The following is an 18,474-nucleotide window of genomic DNA, read 5'->3' as shown; positions in this document are numbered from 1 at the left end:
TTACTTTTAAGTTTTGCTATATCAAGACAAAAAAAAAGGGGGCCCATTCACATAACTACAAATATTTCGAAATTAAAGAAAAGAATAGGAAAAACTACACGCGGACCCATGTTATCCTTGTCACATGATACACAAGGGTATAGAGTGTGTGTGGTCGATACATTACACACGCGGTTCATTTATTTTTCTGATCCGTTTTTTCTTCTTTTTATTACGAAAATTAAATAACCTTGGCTATAGTTAACGAGAATTAGACCTTCACTATTCATGTATGTTTATCACTATTTCTGAATAAGAGTTAGTTGACGAAAAAAAAGAATAAGAATAAGAGTTAGTTGTGTTCACACCTCTTTTAGTTATAAGGAAGACTGTTTGTTAAACATTTCACATTATGTAGAAATGATCACACTTCCATTTTAAGAATAGGTTTTGGATTAGTTCAAGAATAGGTTTTGGATTGTTTTAGCTGTCCAATAAGCAGTTCAACAAGATAACCAGAAAATTAGAGCCACGTACAAATCTCCGATCCAAATCCATACATAGAAAGTGATTAGATAAAACGAAGATTGTTGGCAATATCCGCTTGACAAAATTAGATTTGTGCATCTCGAAAAAGTCTTGTTGGTTGTTTGGAAAGCTCATCCTATATATATATCTCTTAGCATATATTGTTTATGTTCTCGACTAATTTGATTCAGTGTTTATAAATGAGATTCCTCCTAACTAGAGCTACAATACTTGATCAAACCTAGTTGCAAATGATATCTCAATTCTTATGCTGCAGCTAGATTCTCATTACATTAAATCAAACGCATTTATAAAAGTCAAACTAAAATTTTCACTAGGAAAACAGAACAAGAATGAAGTCAATTACTAATAAGATCTTTTTTCCTTTTGTGCCTTTCATTCCTAAAACAATATAATCAAATCAATGATTCAATAAACACAAAAAATGCCACAAAAAAAACATATTAATTAGCTACAAAGAACTAAAACCACCGCCTTTCATCATTTGTCTAAACTCGTTGTAGTTAACCCTACCATCACCATCAACATCCACTTGCTTTATCATCTTCTTACAATCATCCAAGGTCTTACCTTGTTTGAGCCCCAAGGAAGACAAAACCGCCTTCAATTCATCCACGGTTATAAACCCATCTCCATTCTGATCAAACACATTGAAAGCTTCCTTCATGTCCTCTTCTTCTTCGTCTTCCTCGTCCATTATCGTCTTGTAAAGCTCACCAAACTCGTCTATGTCCACGCACCCGTCACCATTCACGTCGATCTTCTCGATCATTTGAGTCAACTCCTTGTCGGGGATGTAAATCCCGAGGCTTTTCAGTGTCTCACTCAGCTCTTTCCCCGTGATTGTCCCGTCGCCATTCTTGTCGAACATTTGGAACACACGTTTTAGCTCTGTCGGATCCATCTCTTTTAAATTTGTAGGGCTGCGTGTGGTCGTGGAGGAAGAAAGGATAATGGTGAGAGCTAGCTCCGAGAAGCCGAGAAAGGGTTTCCCAGGAAAATATTGTACCCTTTCCTGACTTCTTGGATAAGGACAGGAATTCAGAAATCTAGGAGGAAGTTAAAAGAGATGCAACAAGAGACATTAATTAGCCAAAAATAGGGAGGAAGAGGGAGATAAAAGTACTACTGTATATGCCTTTGGTTGATATTGTTAATCGGTAGAGAGTACATGTTGAGGGTTTTTAAAAGGATACAACTCTATGACTTTATGGAATTAATTATTTTTAATTATGTTTTATAGTGGGAATTTCATTAATACTTTTGTTTTTACCAAACAAAAAAGCAAGAAACAGTACTACGGGAAAAGTTGAGTCAACATTCAAATAATATACTATAATCTAATAGATTTGTGTATCTTTTGAAGGTAGATAACAAAATTCTTGTAAAACATTTTTACATTCTTGAATACGAGTGAATTAAACATTTAGTATAAGCAAAATGTAAGTATCGTTTTGAATTATTGTAAGAGTAATCAAGTATAATTCAGTTACTCTTAAATAAAGAAATATTTTGCTGTTAAACAACTAGATAGTAAATGGTTGGCAAGTACTCTCCACCTTGATAATAATGGTTGCACGTTTGAGTCCAAACATTCATCAGTTTAAACAATTAAATTAGCTAAATAACAGTTTTAGTATAATTTATATCATAATTTGATTTAATATTTTCTCCAAAAAAAAAAAAAAACAGCTACCCATAAAACTAAAACCTGATGAAGTGGTGAACCACTATGTGAACTTCACCCAAATGTCAACTATTATGACCAAAGAAAGTATCCGAAAAAGATTTTGTTTTAATATTAAAGAAATCCAAAAATTTGAATACAATAAATCTCGTATCACTTTCACTAAATCTGTTTATTTTATTTCACCTACATGTTTTAATAATTTTATTGGGGAAGGAAAAAAAATAAAATATTGCAAAATAAAAAAGTGCCCATACGCAGGATCGAACTACGGACCTTCAGTTTACAAGACTGACGCTCTACCACTGAGCTATACGGGCCATTGTGAATATTTGAACAATAATAAAATATATAAATAGAAAACAAACTCGTCTTCTTCCTTATTTTGTTTCGCAGAGGCAGAGACAATTGCCTTTAGCACGAGTTTCTTCCGGAAGAGTCGATATTTCTTTCCTCTCTAGCTTAAGGTAATTCTTTGATCTCTATCCTTCAATTCTTCAATGCTCCATCGATTTCGCTACTATCTCTGTCAGAAACTGATTCTCGATGGAGAATTTATAGAAACCCTAGCCACGATTTTTTTTCCCCAGGAAAATTCGTAGCATCTGTTCGAAATACCGCTCTTTTAGCCAGTTTAGTGCTCGAATTGGCCGAGGAAACTTGATTTGGTTGACGGAAGTTGTAACTCTGTTGAATCAGTTTGCTTCGAGTTTCTTCTTTTATAACTTTAGTGACCCCTAATTCGTTTCTCTTTTTCTCTGTAATTTGGTTTAGTGATGGCTACTCCGGAAGAAGCAGCGTATGAAAAGTTTCTAGAGAGAGTTCGCCGTACTGTGTATATAGACGAACTCACGCCTCTTGCCACAACTCCGGTTATTGAATCTGCTTTCAATCAGTTTGGGACTGTCAAGAAAGTCAGCTTCATACCAAATTTCTTGGGTCCAAAGGAGCTTCCTGTGAGTGTTCTCGTTGAGATGGAGACTGAAGATATGGCACAAGCTGTTATCTCCACTGTGTCACAGTTACCTTTTATGGTTGCTGGAATGCCCAGGCCTGTCAGAGCTAGTGCTGCTGAGCCTAATATGTTTGTGGATCGACCAAAGAAGCCTGGTAGAACCATCCGTTTTCGCTGGATTGAGCCTAACGATCCTGATTTCGACAAGGCCAGGAGAATGAAGAGGCTTGCTCGTAAGCATACTGCTGAAAATTCGTTCATGCTCAAGGTGCTTATGTTTTTTTTTGTTTTTTTTTTCGTTTCTTTCTGTGGTATTGGATCTGATTGGCTGTGATGGTGTTAATTCTCCTGTTGTTGAAGACTTGCGTGCTCTTTCGTGAATGTGGTTTCTTGTTTTCTGTTTTCAGAAACAGCTTGAGGAGGCAGAAAAGCTGTCGAAACAGCAATCTGAGACGGCGGTAACACATCATAAGAAGTTTGAGATGATGGATAAACTCCTCTACGATGGCGTTGCTCAGAAACTGGCTGACCGTTACAGCATGAAATGTTTTCCTTATCGCTAGAGAGACACCATCTTTCCTAGTGTTGAGGGCTTTTACCATTGTATAGGTATGGTAAAAAGGTTAAGAGTCTAATAGAGTCTATCTAAGTACTAGTAAGTGAAAATTGTTGGGGAAAATGCTGAAAGCCAAGGGGATGGTATTTTGCTTAGAACTTGCTTATGCCACTAGTTTGTGCAGTGTCTATTTGGTTGACCTGACTTTGTTTTAGGTGCGGTGTGTTTAGCCTTTCTTAACTCGTAATGAAGAATGTTCCACATTGCTCACTTATGTGCATAGTCCTCATTTTCAACCAAGCTTAGATGTTTCAACCTTGATTCATTTGTAGAAGCAAGTAGATGTGTGGAGATGAGATAATCAAAGTACCTGCAACTATTTAATGTGTATATCCTATAGAATAGTTGCAGGTACTTTGGAACCTGTCTCATCACTGTTTCTAAGAGGACATATTCTGCTCTCTGATATTCAGGTTTTTGGTGTTTGGTAATCTACATTCCGGGTTCTTTGAACAAGTCTTGTGAATAGTGTATGACTAGGGATGTTAATTCTGGGTTTTAGCCCGTTGGGTACCCGAAACCCACGTCAAATAATAAGTCCATAGATCTACTTGCTATATTTAAAAAACACGGGTTTAAAACGGGCCGGGTACCCAAATAAATAGAATCTTATATGGGTTTACCCTATCGGGTTATGGGTACCCACGGGCTTTTTTATCATTCAATGTGATAGAACGACATCGTTCTTCTTCTTCTGCTTCTTCCGTTTCTTCTTCCTCTTTCGTTTCTGGATCACACGATTAATGTATTTTGATCGAAGATACTCCTATTATGCAGTTTAATTAATCATATGTTTAGTCAAACCAACAACTCTCTGTTCCTATGACCTAGATTCAAAGGCGGCAATAATAAAGCAATAATCAATAAGATTTTATTTTAGTTCTTGGGAGAACTATCACACAATTTTCGACAGGTCTCATGGTTTGCCTCAAACTTTTATGTTTTGTGTTGATTAATCTCTGTTGAGACAAGTGAGTTATCAAAGTAAGTTAAATAACAACGACATTTTATTCGAAGATAACGTGTAGGTGTGTGATGATTTTGAGGCTGGATATTGGTTTTTGTTGAGAATCAATTTTTAAAGATTATTGAATGTTTATCTAATTTAATTTATAAAGATTACGAAATTAAATTCAGTTACAGTTTCAAATGTTATATAAAAAAGTTAATAGGAAGTTTGTTTGTTTGTCTTTGTATTAGAATTAATAAATTAAAAAGAATAAAACAAAAATACATATAAAATACAAATCTTTATAAATTCAAATAAAGAAGAAAAAATGTCAATATAAATTCGGGTACACACAGGTTACCCAGACTCGCTCGGTTTTTTTTTCGGGCTTACCCATTAAAACCCGAAACCCATCGGGTTTTTGAAATTCGGGTTTTTTGTGGGTAGACTTATTTCGGATTCGGGCTGGGCTGGGTTTTTTTACCCACAACAACACCCCTATATGACTGACTGACTACACATAGGTTAATTAGTTAGAACCAGTTGCCTTAATTGATTGAGATGAGATAGGTTGATTACATTTACACCGTTTCTATGTTTTTTTTTTTGATAAGACACCGTTTCTATGTTGGAGCAGACATGTGAATTGTATTAACTAAACTAAAAATTGTGTAAATCGAATCTAATAATTTTCGGTTTGCTCTCAACCAAACTAACCAATTCTGAACCGAATTTAAAGCCAGAAATATTCACTTGTACATCTTCAAGAACAAAGTAAATCAAAGAAACTAATGATTAAAAATTATTATGCATTAGAACTAATAAAAATAAAGAAAAGAAGAATTGTCAAGAATCCTAATCAAATGGATCCATTTAGCAGAAAACAATCTTCCAAAATTCGGACCGTATTATAATAGTCCGGATCATATAAGCAGTGGTGGATCCATTACAAGAGGGTATATTGGTAATTTGAAGAGGAATTGGGACTGACTTTCCGACATTATTGGCGGAAAGAGAGAGCTTTTAATAATGAATGAGTTTAGTAACTATGATTTTTAATATAAATTTAGTATAGTAACTATGATTTTTAATATAAATTTAAATTAGTTTAGTAACTATGATTTTTAATATAAATTTATGAAATATAAAATTTAGTTATATAATTTTGTTTAGGTATAAAATTATAATATATTAAAATTGAGGGAGTAGTTTGTAAATAAAAAAGTTGTGCTCCAAAAATAGAGATATGAATATCTCTATTTTTGGAGCAAGATATAGAGCACCATTGGAGTGATTTTACACCAAATATAGAGTTTAAAGCAAGATTTGAAGTACCATTGGAGATGCCCTAAATAAAATAATGATAAAAAGACGAGAGAAGAGCAATGCCACCTCTGAGCGGGCAAGCGGGATTAGATTTGCCTTCTTCTCCCCCCCCCCCAGCCAAGCTGCCTCTCTGGCTTTTCCCCATCTCCCTGGTAAATCTTCTCATTCTTCAATCTCCATCTTCCAAATTGGATTCGTAATTTCTCTAAATTTGATTCCTTTTTCTCCTTTCTGTGATCGAATAATCTAAATTTTCCCCCTTTTTTTTCTGGGTTTTCAGGGTGCTCTGGATTGCGATCTCGCTAGCTAGCTACTGAATTTAGGGTTCCAATCAAATCGCCGCTGCTGCTGGGTACAAATTCTTGTTTGATTTCTCTGTTGTTGTTGTTGTTGTCTTCAATTAGGAATTGTTGCTTTCTAAGTTTTTAGTCTGAAGATATATAATATATTTGCAGGGGGGATTTTAGGCAGAGAAGAAGATGGGGGTTATGTCCAGACGGGTTTTGCCCGCCTGTGGTAACCTCTGTTTCTTCTGTCCTTCTTTGAGGGCAAGGTCTAGGCATCCCGTTAAACGCTACAAGAAAATGCTCGCTGAAATCTTCCCTCGCAATCAGGTCTTTTTTCTATCCCACTCACCACTCTTTCATTGGAACTTCCATATTTTATTTCTTTCCTACTAGTTAACATCTCTCAAATTGTTAAGTCTTTTTTCGTTTCTATTTATTCATATAGAGAGGGATTCTAGTTACTTTTATTGACACGCAAAACGGCTAGTCTTCAAGTTTTACACTTGCTGAATACCTTGTGTGGAAATTTTAAATTTCCGGTCTTTACTATAGGAAACCTCATTTTTTACTTTAAATTCTGAAAGGATATACATGTTTCTCGCATAACTGTGTGGGAATATGTATGTGGAATGGATTCTCAATGAAACTTAGATTAGTTTTTGCTACACGGAATGTTACAAGTTTCAACGTTTTCCTATCTTGTGTCTGATTTGGCAGGAAGCTGAGCCCAATGATAGAAAAATTGGCAAGCTTTGTGAGTATGCGTCTAGGAATCCTTTACGAATTCCAAAGGTTGTTGCATTTTTCTGCTATTCCCTTTTGAATTATCTTGGCATACTTCTCTCAATTTTATTCTCATGTGTTGTAGTCTTCCCTGATGACAGATTACAGAGTACCTTGAGCAAAAATGTTACAAAGAATTGCGAAATGGAAATATTGGATCAGTTAAAGTCGTCTTATGCATTTATAAGAAACTTCTTTCATCATGTAAGGAGCAGATGTAAGTCATAGTTTCTCGACATTATCTGGTTACTTAGAATTAGTATATCATTTTTCGCTTTTGTTAAATTAGATCTTTAGAGATAATGCTTGTTTTTTTTCCTTTCTTGTTGCTCGATCATTTACTTTCGAATTCCTTTATGCTTTATAGATTTCTTTCCAGGTTCCGTATTTACTTTTAAATTTCATAATTTTGCTGAAACTGTCAATTTTTCTTGTAGGCCTCTATTTTCCTGTAGTTTGCTAAGCATTGTCCGAACGCTTTTGGAGCAAACAAGAGAGGAAGAAGTTCAGATCTTGGGTTGCAATACGCTTGTTGACTTTATAAGTTTACAGGTACATTTAGCATTTTTTGAGGCATGGTTACATGTCTCTTTGCAAACTTCTTGTCCTGCTAGCACTACAGATGGTAACACATCTTTTAACATACAGACTGTGAATTCGCACATGTTCAACTTAGAAGGTCTAATCCCTAAACTTTGTCAACTTGCTCAAGAAATGGGGGATGATGAAAGATCACTCCGATTACGCTCAGCAGGAATGCAGGCTTTGGCATTCATGGTAATGCTTTACCTATTTACTTTCTCTTTTGGTTGACTGACAGAAAACATGCCCTTTAGATGTATACATTTCCCACACTAAACATATCCTGCTGCATGCCCTTTAGATGTGCAACATGTTACGGGTTATGTGCTCTTCCTATTGCAGATAGCTAGAACTTCTGCTTCGAATTATCTATGTTAGTGGAATGGTTTATATTTACTGAACTTATACTTTTGATCTGCAAACTGTTAGCGGACACCCATATTGATGAGTTTTTTTTTTTTTTTTTGTTCAAGAAAACAATTTAAGCGTGGCGGTAGTCCTTATTCAGCTAGTAAAGAACATATGGTCAACCTGTTTACTTTTTACTAGTTAATTCCATTACAGTTAAAATTCTAATTCTGTTGTTAGTGTCTCTTTAGTTGAAATCCTATTTTAATTTTGACCTTCATCTTAGAGCTGCATCTTACGTGGTGCAAAGTCCACAACTGTTTCTGCTTGGAACTTTTGCTACTAATCAATAGTTATTGCCAGGTATCTTTCATTGGTGAGCATTCCCAACTATCAATGGACTTGGATATGGTGAGTCATCGGATACTTCAACTTCTGCTGGTCTATACATACAAGATTTATATACAAGTTCTGGTGCGTTGAAGTTAAATTGTGAACCCTTTTTCATCTTGAATTAGATTATTTCTGTGATTCTGGAGAATTATATGGATTTGGAGAAGGGCCAAGAAGATACCAAAGACATTGATCAAAATTCAGAAACGATGATTCCCAACATGACTAAAAAGGTTTCTTTCAAACCTAATCCGGTGACTGACTATAAGTTGGAAAACATGTAAGGCTTCTCCTTAGAGATATATTCACTTGTCTCTACGACCACTGGAAATGCATCATCTATATATTGTTTAATTTATTCATTACATCCATTCAGGGATATTTCGAAGAGCCCCTCATACTGGTCTATGGTTTGCCTTTGCAATATAGCCAAATTAGCAAAGGAAACTACAACTGTTCGTCGGGTTTTGGAACCGCTTCTGACTGCTTTTGACAGTGGAGATTACTGGTCTCCCCAGAAGGGTGTTGCCTCTTCTGTTTTATTGTTTCTGCAGTCTCGTCTGGAAGAATCAGGTCAGATGATATATATAGTATGCTATCTTTCCTGATTTTACAGGATATTTATAACTTGTCTATGAGGCAACTGACTAAAGCAGTATTTAAGCAGGAGAAAATTGTCATGTGTTGGTATCTTCTTTGATCAAGCACTTGGATCATAAGAATGTTATGAAGCAACAAGGTCTTCAAGTTAACATGGTCAATGTAGCCACATGCCTTGTGCTACATGCTAAGCAGCAGGCTTCAGGCGCGATGACTGCTGTAATAGCTGACTTGATTAAGCACTTGCGAAAATGCCTGCAAAATGCAGCTGAATCAGATGTGTGTGTGAATGAAACACAGCAGAACTCGGACCTCCAGCATGCATTAGAAAATTGCATTGCAGAACTCTCAAATAAGGTCAGTTGGACTTGTTTCTGTTCTTTTGAGGTTTCTGTGGTTTTGATCTGATCCTCTCCACAAGGTTTACTTGTATCGTCTTGTGTCTTTTACGTCCTAGTACACCAGATATTATAAATTTGTCAATGGTCGAATATGGCTTCAAGTTTACTCGTTCTTAAAATTATATGTTTTGCTTGTATGAAAAATAAGGTTGTAAAAAGGACATAGTAAACAGCAGTAGCCTTGTATATTATGAATCATAACCCACGTCCTAATTAAATCTGTTCCTATCTAGTCAAGGTGTTAGTAGATAGCCAGTGATATGAGTTCCATGTTCAGCTTTCAGTATCAATTAAATATCTTAGTTAGCTGGTTCTTGTATTATATTGTCAAAATAGAAGTTACGGCGAGGTTGTTCAGAAAAAAAAAGAAGTTATGGCGTTATTGCATTTGAAAGTTACGGACTTGTTGTTATAGTGTCGAAACCTAAATGATCTGTAGTGTGCTAAGACTAATTCAATACCCCAATACATCACATAGGAGTTTTGAAACTGAGCAGCTTGTACTTATCTTATTGTAATATGTTATTTTTTCATTCAGTATGTGGTTTTGATCTACCTTCACTCCTGAAACTCCTTGGGGTTGCCTGTGCAATTTTTGTATATTGCTGTTTTCTCTCCTGTCTGTGAGTTCATACAAAACCCCATAAAGTTTGTTCAATTTTTTTTGTTTTGCTTTTAAGGTTGGGGATGCAGGGCCCGTTCTTGATATGTTGGCAGTGGTTCTTGAGACAATATCCACTAATGTAGTCCTTTCTAGGACCACAGCATCAGCCGTTCTCCGAGCTGCACATATAGTATCAGTGGTCCCAAATGTTTCTTACCACAAGAAAGTAATTGAATTCTTTTACTGCAACTTTTGTTTTGTATTTGACCTTCGCAGTAGTTATTCCTGTTCTAACCGAGTTACTGTGGTCTGTCCCAGGTATTTCCGGATGCCTTGTTTCACCAACTGCTCCTTGCGATGTCCCATGCAGATTGTAAGACTAGAGTCGAGGCACACAATATTTTATCCGTCGTGCTTCTTCGAACTCTTCGTTTGCCATGGTCAGATCAACATAAGGAAACCTCAGAAGTTGTTCCTGGGACATTGTCAGTTGATGGAATTTGTACAGTAAGGAACCAGAGTACTAGTTTACAGGAGGAAGAGAAAGAAAAAGTTGAGAAATCCTTAAACAGTGAACTGCGTAAAGATGTAAACCACATATCTTATCCAAGTGTATCACGACATACCAGTCAACAGCTTAGTGGTCAGTCCTTGGATAGTTTAAAGGATTTAGATGATGGTATAAAGGTATTATTTTTCTAAACCTACGTTTCTTTGCGCTCTCTCCCCAATTATATTTATATTAACTTTCTTATCGATTTGAGTGTGTATTTAATACTGAGCTAACTCTAGTGTGATTTCATGCTATTACAGTCGTTATGTTCACTCCGACTAAGTAGTCACCAAGTGAATATGCTTCTTTCATCCCTATGGATCCAAGCAACTTCTACCGACAATACCCCTGAAAATTTTGAGGCCATGGCCAGCACATATCAAATCACTTTACTGTTTTCACTAGCAAAGGTTAGTTGATGTATCTTACTCTAGATATACCACCATACTAAAGGCTGGTGGAGTGTTGGTATTCTTTCATTCTGGTCACAGTGGATAATTCCACTGGAATTCTGTCCAGGGAGATCTTGACTCTTTCAGATTCAAAATGAACTTACAACACTATGTTTTTGAAACTGAATTTGATGGTTATGAACTTTAATTTCTTGATGCAATCCATCTAGATGAAATGGTCTTTTGATTTTTTAAAATTTTCACTGATTTTATGATTTAAAATGGCAGAGATCAAATCACATGGCTCTGGTGCGGTGTTTTCAGCTGGCATTCTCTCTTCGAAATCTCTCATTGAATCAAGATGGTAAGTTAAAGATTGTGGTTAATGGTAATGCTTGTTCCGTTCATTAAGGAAATTGCTTACTTTGTTAGCTAGATAGTATGAATAAATCTCATTTATTTGCATTAACTATGATGAATATAGTTCCATTAGATTATGCTATGCCATTTTTGTTGATTTGCGATGTGATTTTGTTAGTGGTGAATATTATTATACATAGTCTCTCGCCCTGATATTGTGCACGTATTAAAATAGGATAATAGGGTGATAAAACAAACATCTAGTCAGGATCCAAGGACTTTAATCAAAGGGAACACTATTTTTGCTTTTAAGTTCCTTTTTGACTCTATTATAGTTTTAGCAGCTACATATTGGACAGGATTCTCCCGAAGTTAATTTGTTTGTTGAAAACCTACTAGTCACAGATTGGCTTGTGCTAGAACTTTCATGTTCAGTAAAGTTACCTTAAGTTGTGGAACGCCAATGGGACGAGATCTCCTTGTAAATGCAAAAGGAGTAACTCAACTGTCCTGAACTCCCCATTCTATTGAGTTTATTTCTGATGTAGATTTCTGGTATAATGTTGAAGGAGGTATGCAGCACTCTCGTAGAAGATCTATCTTCACTTTTGCATCATATATGCTCATTTTCGGTGCCAAGATTTCAAATATTCTGGAGCTAGTTCCAATTGTCAAAGAATCTTTGACAGCCCAAATGGTGAGCTTTGGTTGATAATTGCATCTGTTTGTTTTCCGTTTTCTAGATCTCTTGTTTTTGGGTTGCTCAGCTGTTTTTAATCTGTATATGCAATTCGTCATGTCCTAAATAGGTTGATCCTTATCTTGTGCTGGAAGGAGATATCAGACTGCGTGCTGTATGTTCTGGATTTCCACAGGAAGAAGCGTATGGATCTGACAAAGATGATAGTGCTGCTCTCAATTCTTCAGTGATTATCGCAGATGATAGACGTCTGAAGGAGATCGTAATTAGTCATTTTACATCAAAATTTCAGACACTATCCGAGGTACTTATCTAGTTTAAAATTATATAATGGTGTAATTCATGATAGTTCTGTTATTTTTGGCGGAGGGAGTGTTTGGCCTTATCTATATCCAACACATCAGATAAAGCTGTATCAAACATATATAAGAAAAAGAGTTTAGACCTGTCAAAATATTGTTCTGAATTTTTTTTTGTGTAAAATTCTCTTAGGAGGAGCAATCAAATTTGAGAAAGGAAATTCAGTCAGATTTTTCCCGAGATGATACACATCCGCTTGGTGGAAAATTGTTTACGGATACACCAGGACCTAGTTCTCCTCTTAATCAAACAGAACTCCCAGCTTTCGAAGAGGTATAACGATTTCATGAGAAACTTGCTTCAGGAATGATTCTCTTATTGCAATTTTGTGGATCTTTCAGGTTGAGCTTTCAGACATAGTGGCATTTGAAGGAATTTCCCCAGGGGCTAGTGGAAGCCAGTCGGGGCACAGAACATCATTGTCCACAAACACTAATCCAGTAGATGTTCTGAGTGTCAACGAGTTGTTAGAATCGGTAATAGTTACACTTAATGTTTCATAACAGTTTTTATTGGTCTCCTCCGTGTCCTCCTTTTTAATGTAATTTTTTTCATTGGGGATATGTAGGTATCAGAAACTGCTCGGCAAGTTGCAAGTCTCCCTGTTTCCTCCGTTCCTGTACCTTATGACCAAATGATGAACCAGTGCGAAGCTCTTGTGACGGGTAAGCAGCAAAAGATGTCCGTGCTTCGAAGTTTCAAACCCCAAGCAACCAAAGCTATAACCTTGTCAGAAGACGATGAAAAGGACGAACAATATCTTCTCAAGGAGGTGAGAGTTTGTTCCCTGTGACAGTAATTGTCATCCTATCTTGGTTTGGTGTTCATTTGTTTTTTGTTTTGTCGTGTGCTGCAGACAGAAGAAGCTGGTGAAGATGATCAGAAGGCAATAATTGTGGCTGATGTTCAACCTCAAGGGCAGCTCGGATTCTTCTCACAAGAAGTTCCACAAAATTCATTTCGGTTACCGCCTTCGAGCCCCTACGATAAATTCTTGAAAGCAGCCGGATGTTAAACCGGTACATTCTAAAAATCTTGCATATACATGCATATATATAGACACACACACAGAGCATAATATATACTATATATTATCACGTGTAATCTTATGCTTCGTATATTCTTAGTCATCTCTTGGCTCTTTCTGGAAGGAACAATGATTGATTCATTTCATTTCTCCATTGTGAAAAAAAAAATGTTATAATCATCAAGGAAGCATTTGTTAAAACCTTGGAAGAGAGCAGAAGCACCGAAAAGTCGTGCAAAAACTCAGAACTGTCTTTGTTTTTTGGGGTTGGAAATATCATTGATTGATTCAAAGTGTTGTTGATTGTTTGTATGTAATGAGCTGTGTGTGTCTTGTTCTGTGTATGAGTTTGGGGGGGTTGGAACCAGAGTCTTTGTGGTGGTTTAGGGTTGAGAAGTGTGCTGGTTCTGGTCGGTCGGTCAATGTATTGTGTCTGGTTTGCTCTGAAAATGACAAACTTGGGATGTACTATAATGTATTGTGTTGATTTCTTATCTGAATTGATAAATGAGGTACAAGAAGTTTTGATGAATATTCTCTGGTTACTTGTATGATCGTGCAAATTAAGCAATTTGGATGACAGAAGTTCAAAAGTCCTGATTTTTTTTTGAAACAAGATCCATAGTCAAACTCAAAATCAAATTGAACAGACCAGTCCTATCAATCAATCACTAGAGATTCTCAGTAAACCCTAGGAAGCACGGAAGCTTCGTCCGATGTCCGCTTCCCGTTTCGGAATCTTAGTCGGAGTCGGAAGCTCTCGGAAGCTTTCAGAATCTCGCTTCCATAACGCTTGGAAGCTTACGATTCTATTTTGAAAGCTTGCGATTCCATTTAAAAAAATTTGATGTCACAAAATAAATAAGAAATATGAAATTATTTTGATAGTTTTTTTATACAACAAAAGAAAAACCAAAACTAATTTTGCATACTAATTTTGTATTTTATTTTTTAAAATATCATAGTTAGAAAAATGATAGAAGCATGGATCATTTATTAGGGAGATGTTGAAATGATTAACTGAATTAAATTAATTTCGAGAAATTTGAGTTTGATGATGTTTTTATTGGTAAAAAAAAATTAAAACAATTTTATTTGATGGAATTAATAAAATGAGAATGAAGAATGATCTTAAATTTTTGACTTTTCTCTATTGTAAACGTACACTATTTGATTTTTAAATATAGAGAGATATTTAGAATTTATGTATTAGATTTGTATGTTAATTATAATTTTTTATATGATATAATGTTTAATGTTTATTATATATGTATATATATATATATTAATTTTTATATATGCTTCCAACACGTACCCATTTTCTATAATTTCTATAAAAATCGCTTCCACGTTTCCAAACGCTTCGCTTCCGCGTACCCGCTTCTGATTCCATGCAACCTAGAGTAAACCACACTGTACGATAAGAATTTCCACAAATACCCTCGAAGAAGACACAGTATTACAGTAAAGCCCCGAAAATATTGGCGCCTATTCGAATTTCCCACTAATTAACAAAAAAATAACATAAAAAGGAAAAAACACGAAGTTTAGATGATCTTCTTCTTTTTGTCTTTAATAAGAAGGAGAGAGAGAGAGAGCGCTGACACATATCTAAATTTTGAATTCTTCTCTCATTACCAAAAACGGTAATCGGAGACATTTTAAAACAAATCTAGGGTTTTCCTTTCCCGGTAAAGTTCTTCACTTTCTCCTTCGTTACACCATCAAAATTAAAATTAAAAATCTCAACTTTATTCTCTTTTCAACACTTCTTCGCTCCTTGAATCTATTCGGCTTCTTCTTCTTCTTCTGCAATTTCTTCTTAAGGTTTAGGGAGGAGGTGGATTGTAGTTTACCAGTCACGAAGACCACCACCACTATGGTTTCTTGTCCGACAGAGGACGCCATTCGAGCTTTATTAGAAAGCTTAGTCGACCCTCTGCTTCCATCAAAACCAACTGATGATGTTCCTTCGAAATCTGTCCGAGAATCTGTTGCCAAACAGGTGATTTCTCAACTTCCTCTGTCTCTCGCTGGACTTCAAAATCTCTAATTGCTTGTCTGATTAGCTCTATTTAGACTGCATTGTCTTGTTTTTAACTTCTGTTTTTTTTTTCTTCTTTTTTTTCGATGGTGTTGATTCAGGTTCATGCTCTTGTGTTGCTCTATAATTATTACCACAGAAAAGACAATCCTCATCTGGAATGTTTGTCCTTTGAGTCTTTCCGTAGCTTAGCTACGGTTATGAGGCCTGCTCTGCTCCAGCATTTGAAGGAAGATGGTGATTCAGGACAAACCGTATTGCTGGAGAAGGTTATTGTGGATGCATGTAGCTTGTCAATGAGCTTAGATGCGTCTTCGGATCTTTTTATCTTGAACAAGTATCCCATAAGGAAAGTTGCTGTTCTGCTTGTTGACTCAGAGAAGAAGAATTGTTATCTTCAACACAGTTCCATCACACAAGGTGTCTGGTCACTACTTGAAAAACCCATTGAAAAAGAGAAAACTGCTAGGGAGAATCAGAAAGAAGAGGTCGTCTTTCAGAAAGTTGCATTTGCTGCTATCAAGGAGGCCACAGGTTAGTTTGAAAGACTGATCATTTGGGTTCTATTTTTTGCATTCTTTCTCTAAGTTACTTCAACAGTTTTGAATCTTTTGCAGGTGTTAATCACAAGGACATTGAGATCTTGGAGAGGCATTTGGTATGCTCCTTGAGTGAAGAGAAGGCAGCAGTCCGCTTTTACATAATGAAGTGCACTTCACAAGACAAATTTTCTGGAGAAAATCCTGTCGAAGAAGTGCTTAGTTGGTAAGTCCATTTTGGTATCGAAAGGAAAGGCCCTAGCTACAATAGTTATGGCAACTCAAAGGACCTTATATTCACTAAAAAATCGGTAAATAACTATTGACTCCCAAATTTTGGCAAAGATGGTCTCTCAGCTGTTATTCTTGAACTCACTTTACTTCACATTAGTTGCATGATTGGATAATTCTATACTTAAGGAGGTATTGATATGATATTCCTAATCATCCCCATTTGCTCTTCTCTACGTAAATAGTATGCAGGGTCCTTTATTTGAGAAGAGCTTCTCTGACTGGACTATGAATTCCATAGTGGAATACTTTCATGTTCTTCCATATGCCAGTCTCATTGAGGATTGGTTTTCCAGGTTTAATTGCATCTTTTTTCCTTCCTAAGTTGTTATTCCTTAACATTACTTTTGAGTTTTTTTGGTATCTTTTCTAGTGTAGGGGGTAGCAATATAAGTTTATTCTGCTTTTTCAGGCGAGGAGATACTGAATCTGTGATAGAGAAAGAACCAGAATCTGTATGTGATGATATCGAAAGCAATGGCAAGGCTGATGCAACGAAGGAGTCGGAACTTTCCGACATTTTTAAAAGACGAGAAAATGCTGCTTTAAAAAGGAGATATGAAATTAAAGTATGCTCTCGTAATGATACTTGTATACTTGTGTTAAGGAAAATGTATTACAAATTAACTTAAGAATTTAAATTGCAGGCCAAAAAAGTTGCCGCTCTACTTAGCAATCCTAGAGCTAGAGGAAAAGCTACTCCGAGGTTACAAAATCGGTACTTAAAAGGAAGTACAAGTGTTGCGAAGGAACCTAATGTTCACTCGGAGACAGTATTTGCGTTGAATGCTAAGAATGTAGATAATAAAATGAGCCCTTGTAAGGATAGCTATTCGAATGGAGAGAAAGGTGGTTTCGAGGTGAAGTCTGAAATCTACACTAACAATTATATATTCACAATTTAATCATCAAGTATCCTTTATCACCCTTTTGTAAATGCAGGTTGCGTCTGACCCAAAGGATCTCAAAGAAAGAGGTATCCAGAGGAAGAAAGCTGTTCCTGACAGACTTAATAGCATTCTTAAGCTTAATGCAACTCCTGTTTCTGCTCACAACGCTAATCTAAACCTTGAGGAGCTACAGACGTCTCTTCTTTCTAAAGCAACATCTCTATCCGAAACTGCACTGAAAGTTCTTCATTGCAAACGAGATAAACTGGTAATAACTGTAGAATTTGTTCAAAGATACACAACACAGCAAAAAAAACTGATTGGCAATAGCATATATCTTTATTTTATGATTAAGAGCTGCTCTCGTTTTCTCGGGCTGCAGACTCGTCAACAGCGGAACATAGAAGACGAGATTGCTAAATGTGATAAATGCATCCAGAACATCAAAGGTATGTATATACCATATACTTTTCCTTTCTGCCACAGCTTTGTTTTTTCATGAACCTGAGTGATTCTCGTGGGTGTTATAGGTGATTGGGAGCTGCAATTAGAAACAGTACTCGAGTGCTGTAACGAGACATACCCGAGGCGTATGCTTCAAGAATCTCTTGACAAGTCAGCATGCCAAAGCAACAAGAGGCTGAAGCTCTGTGAAACACTTCCTACTACTAAAAGTCTGTGTCAGGTTAGTTTATGGCAACTTTGATCAATTCTTGTTCAAGGAATTAAGATTCATTGCCTCTATTTATTGCAGAAACTCGATGATATCTGTCTCGTGAATAACTGGGTACTACCAAACTATCGTGTGTCTCCATCAGATGGTAAAGTTTTGAGATCATATGACAAATTCGTAGTTCAGCTCCTTTACTCACTCAAAATTTTCCTGTTGATGTTGTTGCTTTGTTCAAAAAGGTGGATATGAAGCTGAAGTAACAATCACAGGGAATCATGTCGCTTATACAATACATGGAGAGGAAAAGTCTGATCCTGAGGAAGCTAGGGAATCTGCGGCAGATTGCTTGCTAACTAAGTTACAACACAGCACAACAGCCAACTTGTCATGATTTAGTGAGATTCAAGAGCACCTCAGAAACCAAACTAACTTCCAGCATAAGTAGAAAACAACCCTGATTTTGATATGTATGGGCATTTTGGAGGAATGTATAAAACAATAGCAAGATTTGTACCAACTCCATTCTCCGGTTCAGACTTTTAGATATATTACAAGAAATCAAAGGTATTAACTGATGCAGTAACTA

General features: G+C 36.2%; 4 protein-coding genes and 1 non-coding gene across 8 annotated transcripts; 3 read left to right on the top strand and 2 right to left on the bottom strand.

The window, feature by feature from the left end:
• Positions 1-843: 843 nt before the first annotated feature.
• On the bottom strand, positions 844-1,945 carry LOC9328377 (calmodulin-like protein 7). Its single transcript, XM_002889533.2, has one exon. It carries the CDS (start codon positions 1,430-1,432, stop codon positions 980-982), a length of 453 nt encoding a protein of 150 aa, XP_002889579.1. The 5' UTR covers positions 1,433-1,945; the 3' UTR covers positions 844-979.
• Positions 1,946-2,463: 518 nt separating this feature from the next.
• Positions 2,464-2,535, bottom strand: TRNAT-UGU. The gene has a single exon. It is a non-coding gene; the product is annotated as a tRNA-Thr (tRNA).
• Positions 2,536-2,593: 58 nt separating this feature from the next.
• LOC9328376 lies at positions 2,594-4,000 on the top strand. 2 transcript variants are annotated; one of them, XM_021014929.1, is made up of 3 exons: positions 2,594-2,682; positions 2,990-3,438; positions 3,578-4,000. In XM_021014929.1, exons 2-3 carry the CDS (start codon positions 2,992-2,994, stop codon positions 3,731-3,733), a joined length of 603 nt encoding a protein of 200 aa, XP_020870588.1. In that variant the 5' UTR covers positions 2,594-2,682; positions 2,990-2,991; the 3' UTR covers positions 3,734-4,000. The 2 variants fall into 2 exon arrangements, with proteins under 2 accessions (XP_020870588.1, XP_020870589.1); XM_021014930.1 differs by lacking the exon at positions 2,594-2,682 and adding an exon at positions 2,806-2,893 and having other exon boundaries at positions 3,584-4,000.
• A 2,102-nt stretch (positions 4,001-6,102) lies between these two features.
• On the top strand, positions 6,103-13,985 carry LOC9325643 (protein EFR3 homolog). 3 transcript variants are annotated; one of them, XM_021011764.1, is made up of 22 exons: positions 6,103-6,213; positions 6,342-6,413; positions 6,517-6,675; positions 7,066-7,140; positions 7,233-7,348; positions 7,569-7,683; positions 7,780-7,908; positions 8,425-8,472; positions 8,580-8,734; positions 8,831-9,027; positions 9,119-9,411; positions 10,136-10,285; positions 10,378-10,746; positions 10,873-11,022; positions 11,293-11,368; positions 11,934-12,061; positions 12,174-12,368; positions 12,557-12,697; positions 12,766-12,900; positions 12,993-13,196; positions 13,281-13,443; positions 13,637-13,985. In XM_021011764.1, the coding sequence occupies exons 3-21, from the start codon at positions 6,541-6,543 to the stop codon at positions 13,437-13,439; spliced, it is 2,970 nt and encodes a 989-aa protein (XP_020867423.1). In that variant the 5' UTR covers positions 6,103-6,213; positions 6,342-6,413; positions 6,517-6,540; the 3' UTR covers positions 13,440-13,443; positions 13,637-13,985. The 3 variants fall into 3 exon arrangements, with proteins under 3 accessions (XP_020867423.1, XP_020867424.1, XP_020867422.1); XM_021011765.1 differs by having other exon boundaries at positions 9,122-9,411; positions 13,281-13,983; XM_021011763.1 differs by having other exon boundaries at positions 13,281-13,983.
• A 1,084-nt stretch (positions 13,986-15,069) lies between these two features.
• LOC110225006 lies at positions 15,070-18,471 on the top strand (the record flags this gene model as incomplete). The annotated part of the gene is made up of 11 exons (XM_021013439.1): positions 15,070-15,456; positions 15,597-16,029; positions 16,113-16,260; positions 16,511-16,621; positions 16,738-16,894; positions 16,973-17,185; positions 17,268-17,483; positions 17,598-17,664; positions 17,746-17,900; positions 17,970-18,036; positions 18,128-18,471. Coding segments are annotated over 11 exons (2,106 nt in total), but the record flags the coding sequence as incomplete, so codon positions are not given.
• Between the last annotated feature and the right edge of the window lie 3 nt (positions 18,472-18,474).

Source organism: Arabidopsis lyrata (assembly GCF_000004255.2).
Source record: "Arabidopsis lyrata subsp. lyrata unplaced genomic scaffold ARALYscaffold_1, whole genome shotgun sequence".
NCBI lineage: Eukaryota > Viridiplantae > Streptophyta > Magnoliopsida > Brassicales > Brassicaceae > Arabidopsis > Arabidopsis lyrata.
Note: the sequence above shows the minus strand (reverse complement) of the source record. Positions and strands in the feature narration are given on the sequence as shown.

Coding starts and splice junctions, on each gene's coding strand:
- LOC9328377 (XM_002889533.2), bottom strand. CDS start 1,432: ATGGATCCGACAGAGCTAAAACGTGTGTTCCAAATGTTCGACAAGAAT.
- LOC9328376 (XM_021014929.1), top strand. CDS start 2,992: ATGGCTACTCCGGAAGAAGCAGCGTATGAAAAGTTTCTAGAGAGAGTT. Junction 3,439..3,577: donor AAAATTCGTTCATGCTCAAG/GTGCTTATGTTT, acceptor TTCTGTTTTCAG/AAACAGCTTGAGGAGGCAGA.
- LOC9325643 (XM_021011764.1), top strand. CDS start 6,541: ATGGGGGTTATGTCCAGACGGGTTTTGCCCGCCTGTGGTAACCTCTGT. Junction 8,735..8,830: donor GACTATAAGTTGGAAAACAT/GTAAGGCTTCTC, acceptor ACATCCATTCAG/GGATATTTCGAAGAGCCCCT. Junction 12,369..12,556: donor AATTTCAGACACTATCCGAG/GTACTTATCTAG, acceptor AAATTCTCTTAG/GAGGAGCAATCAAATTTGAG.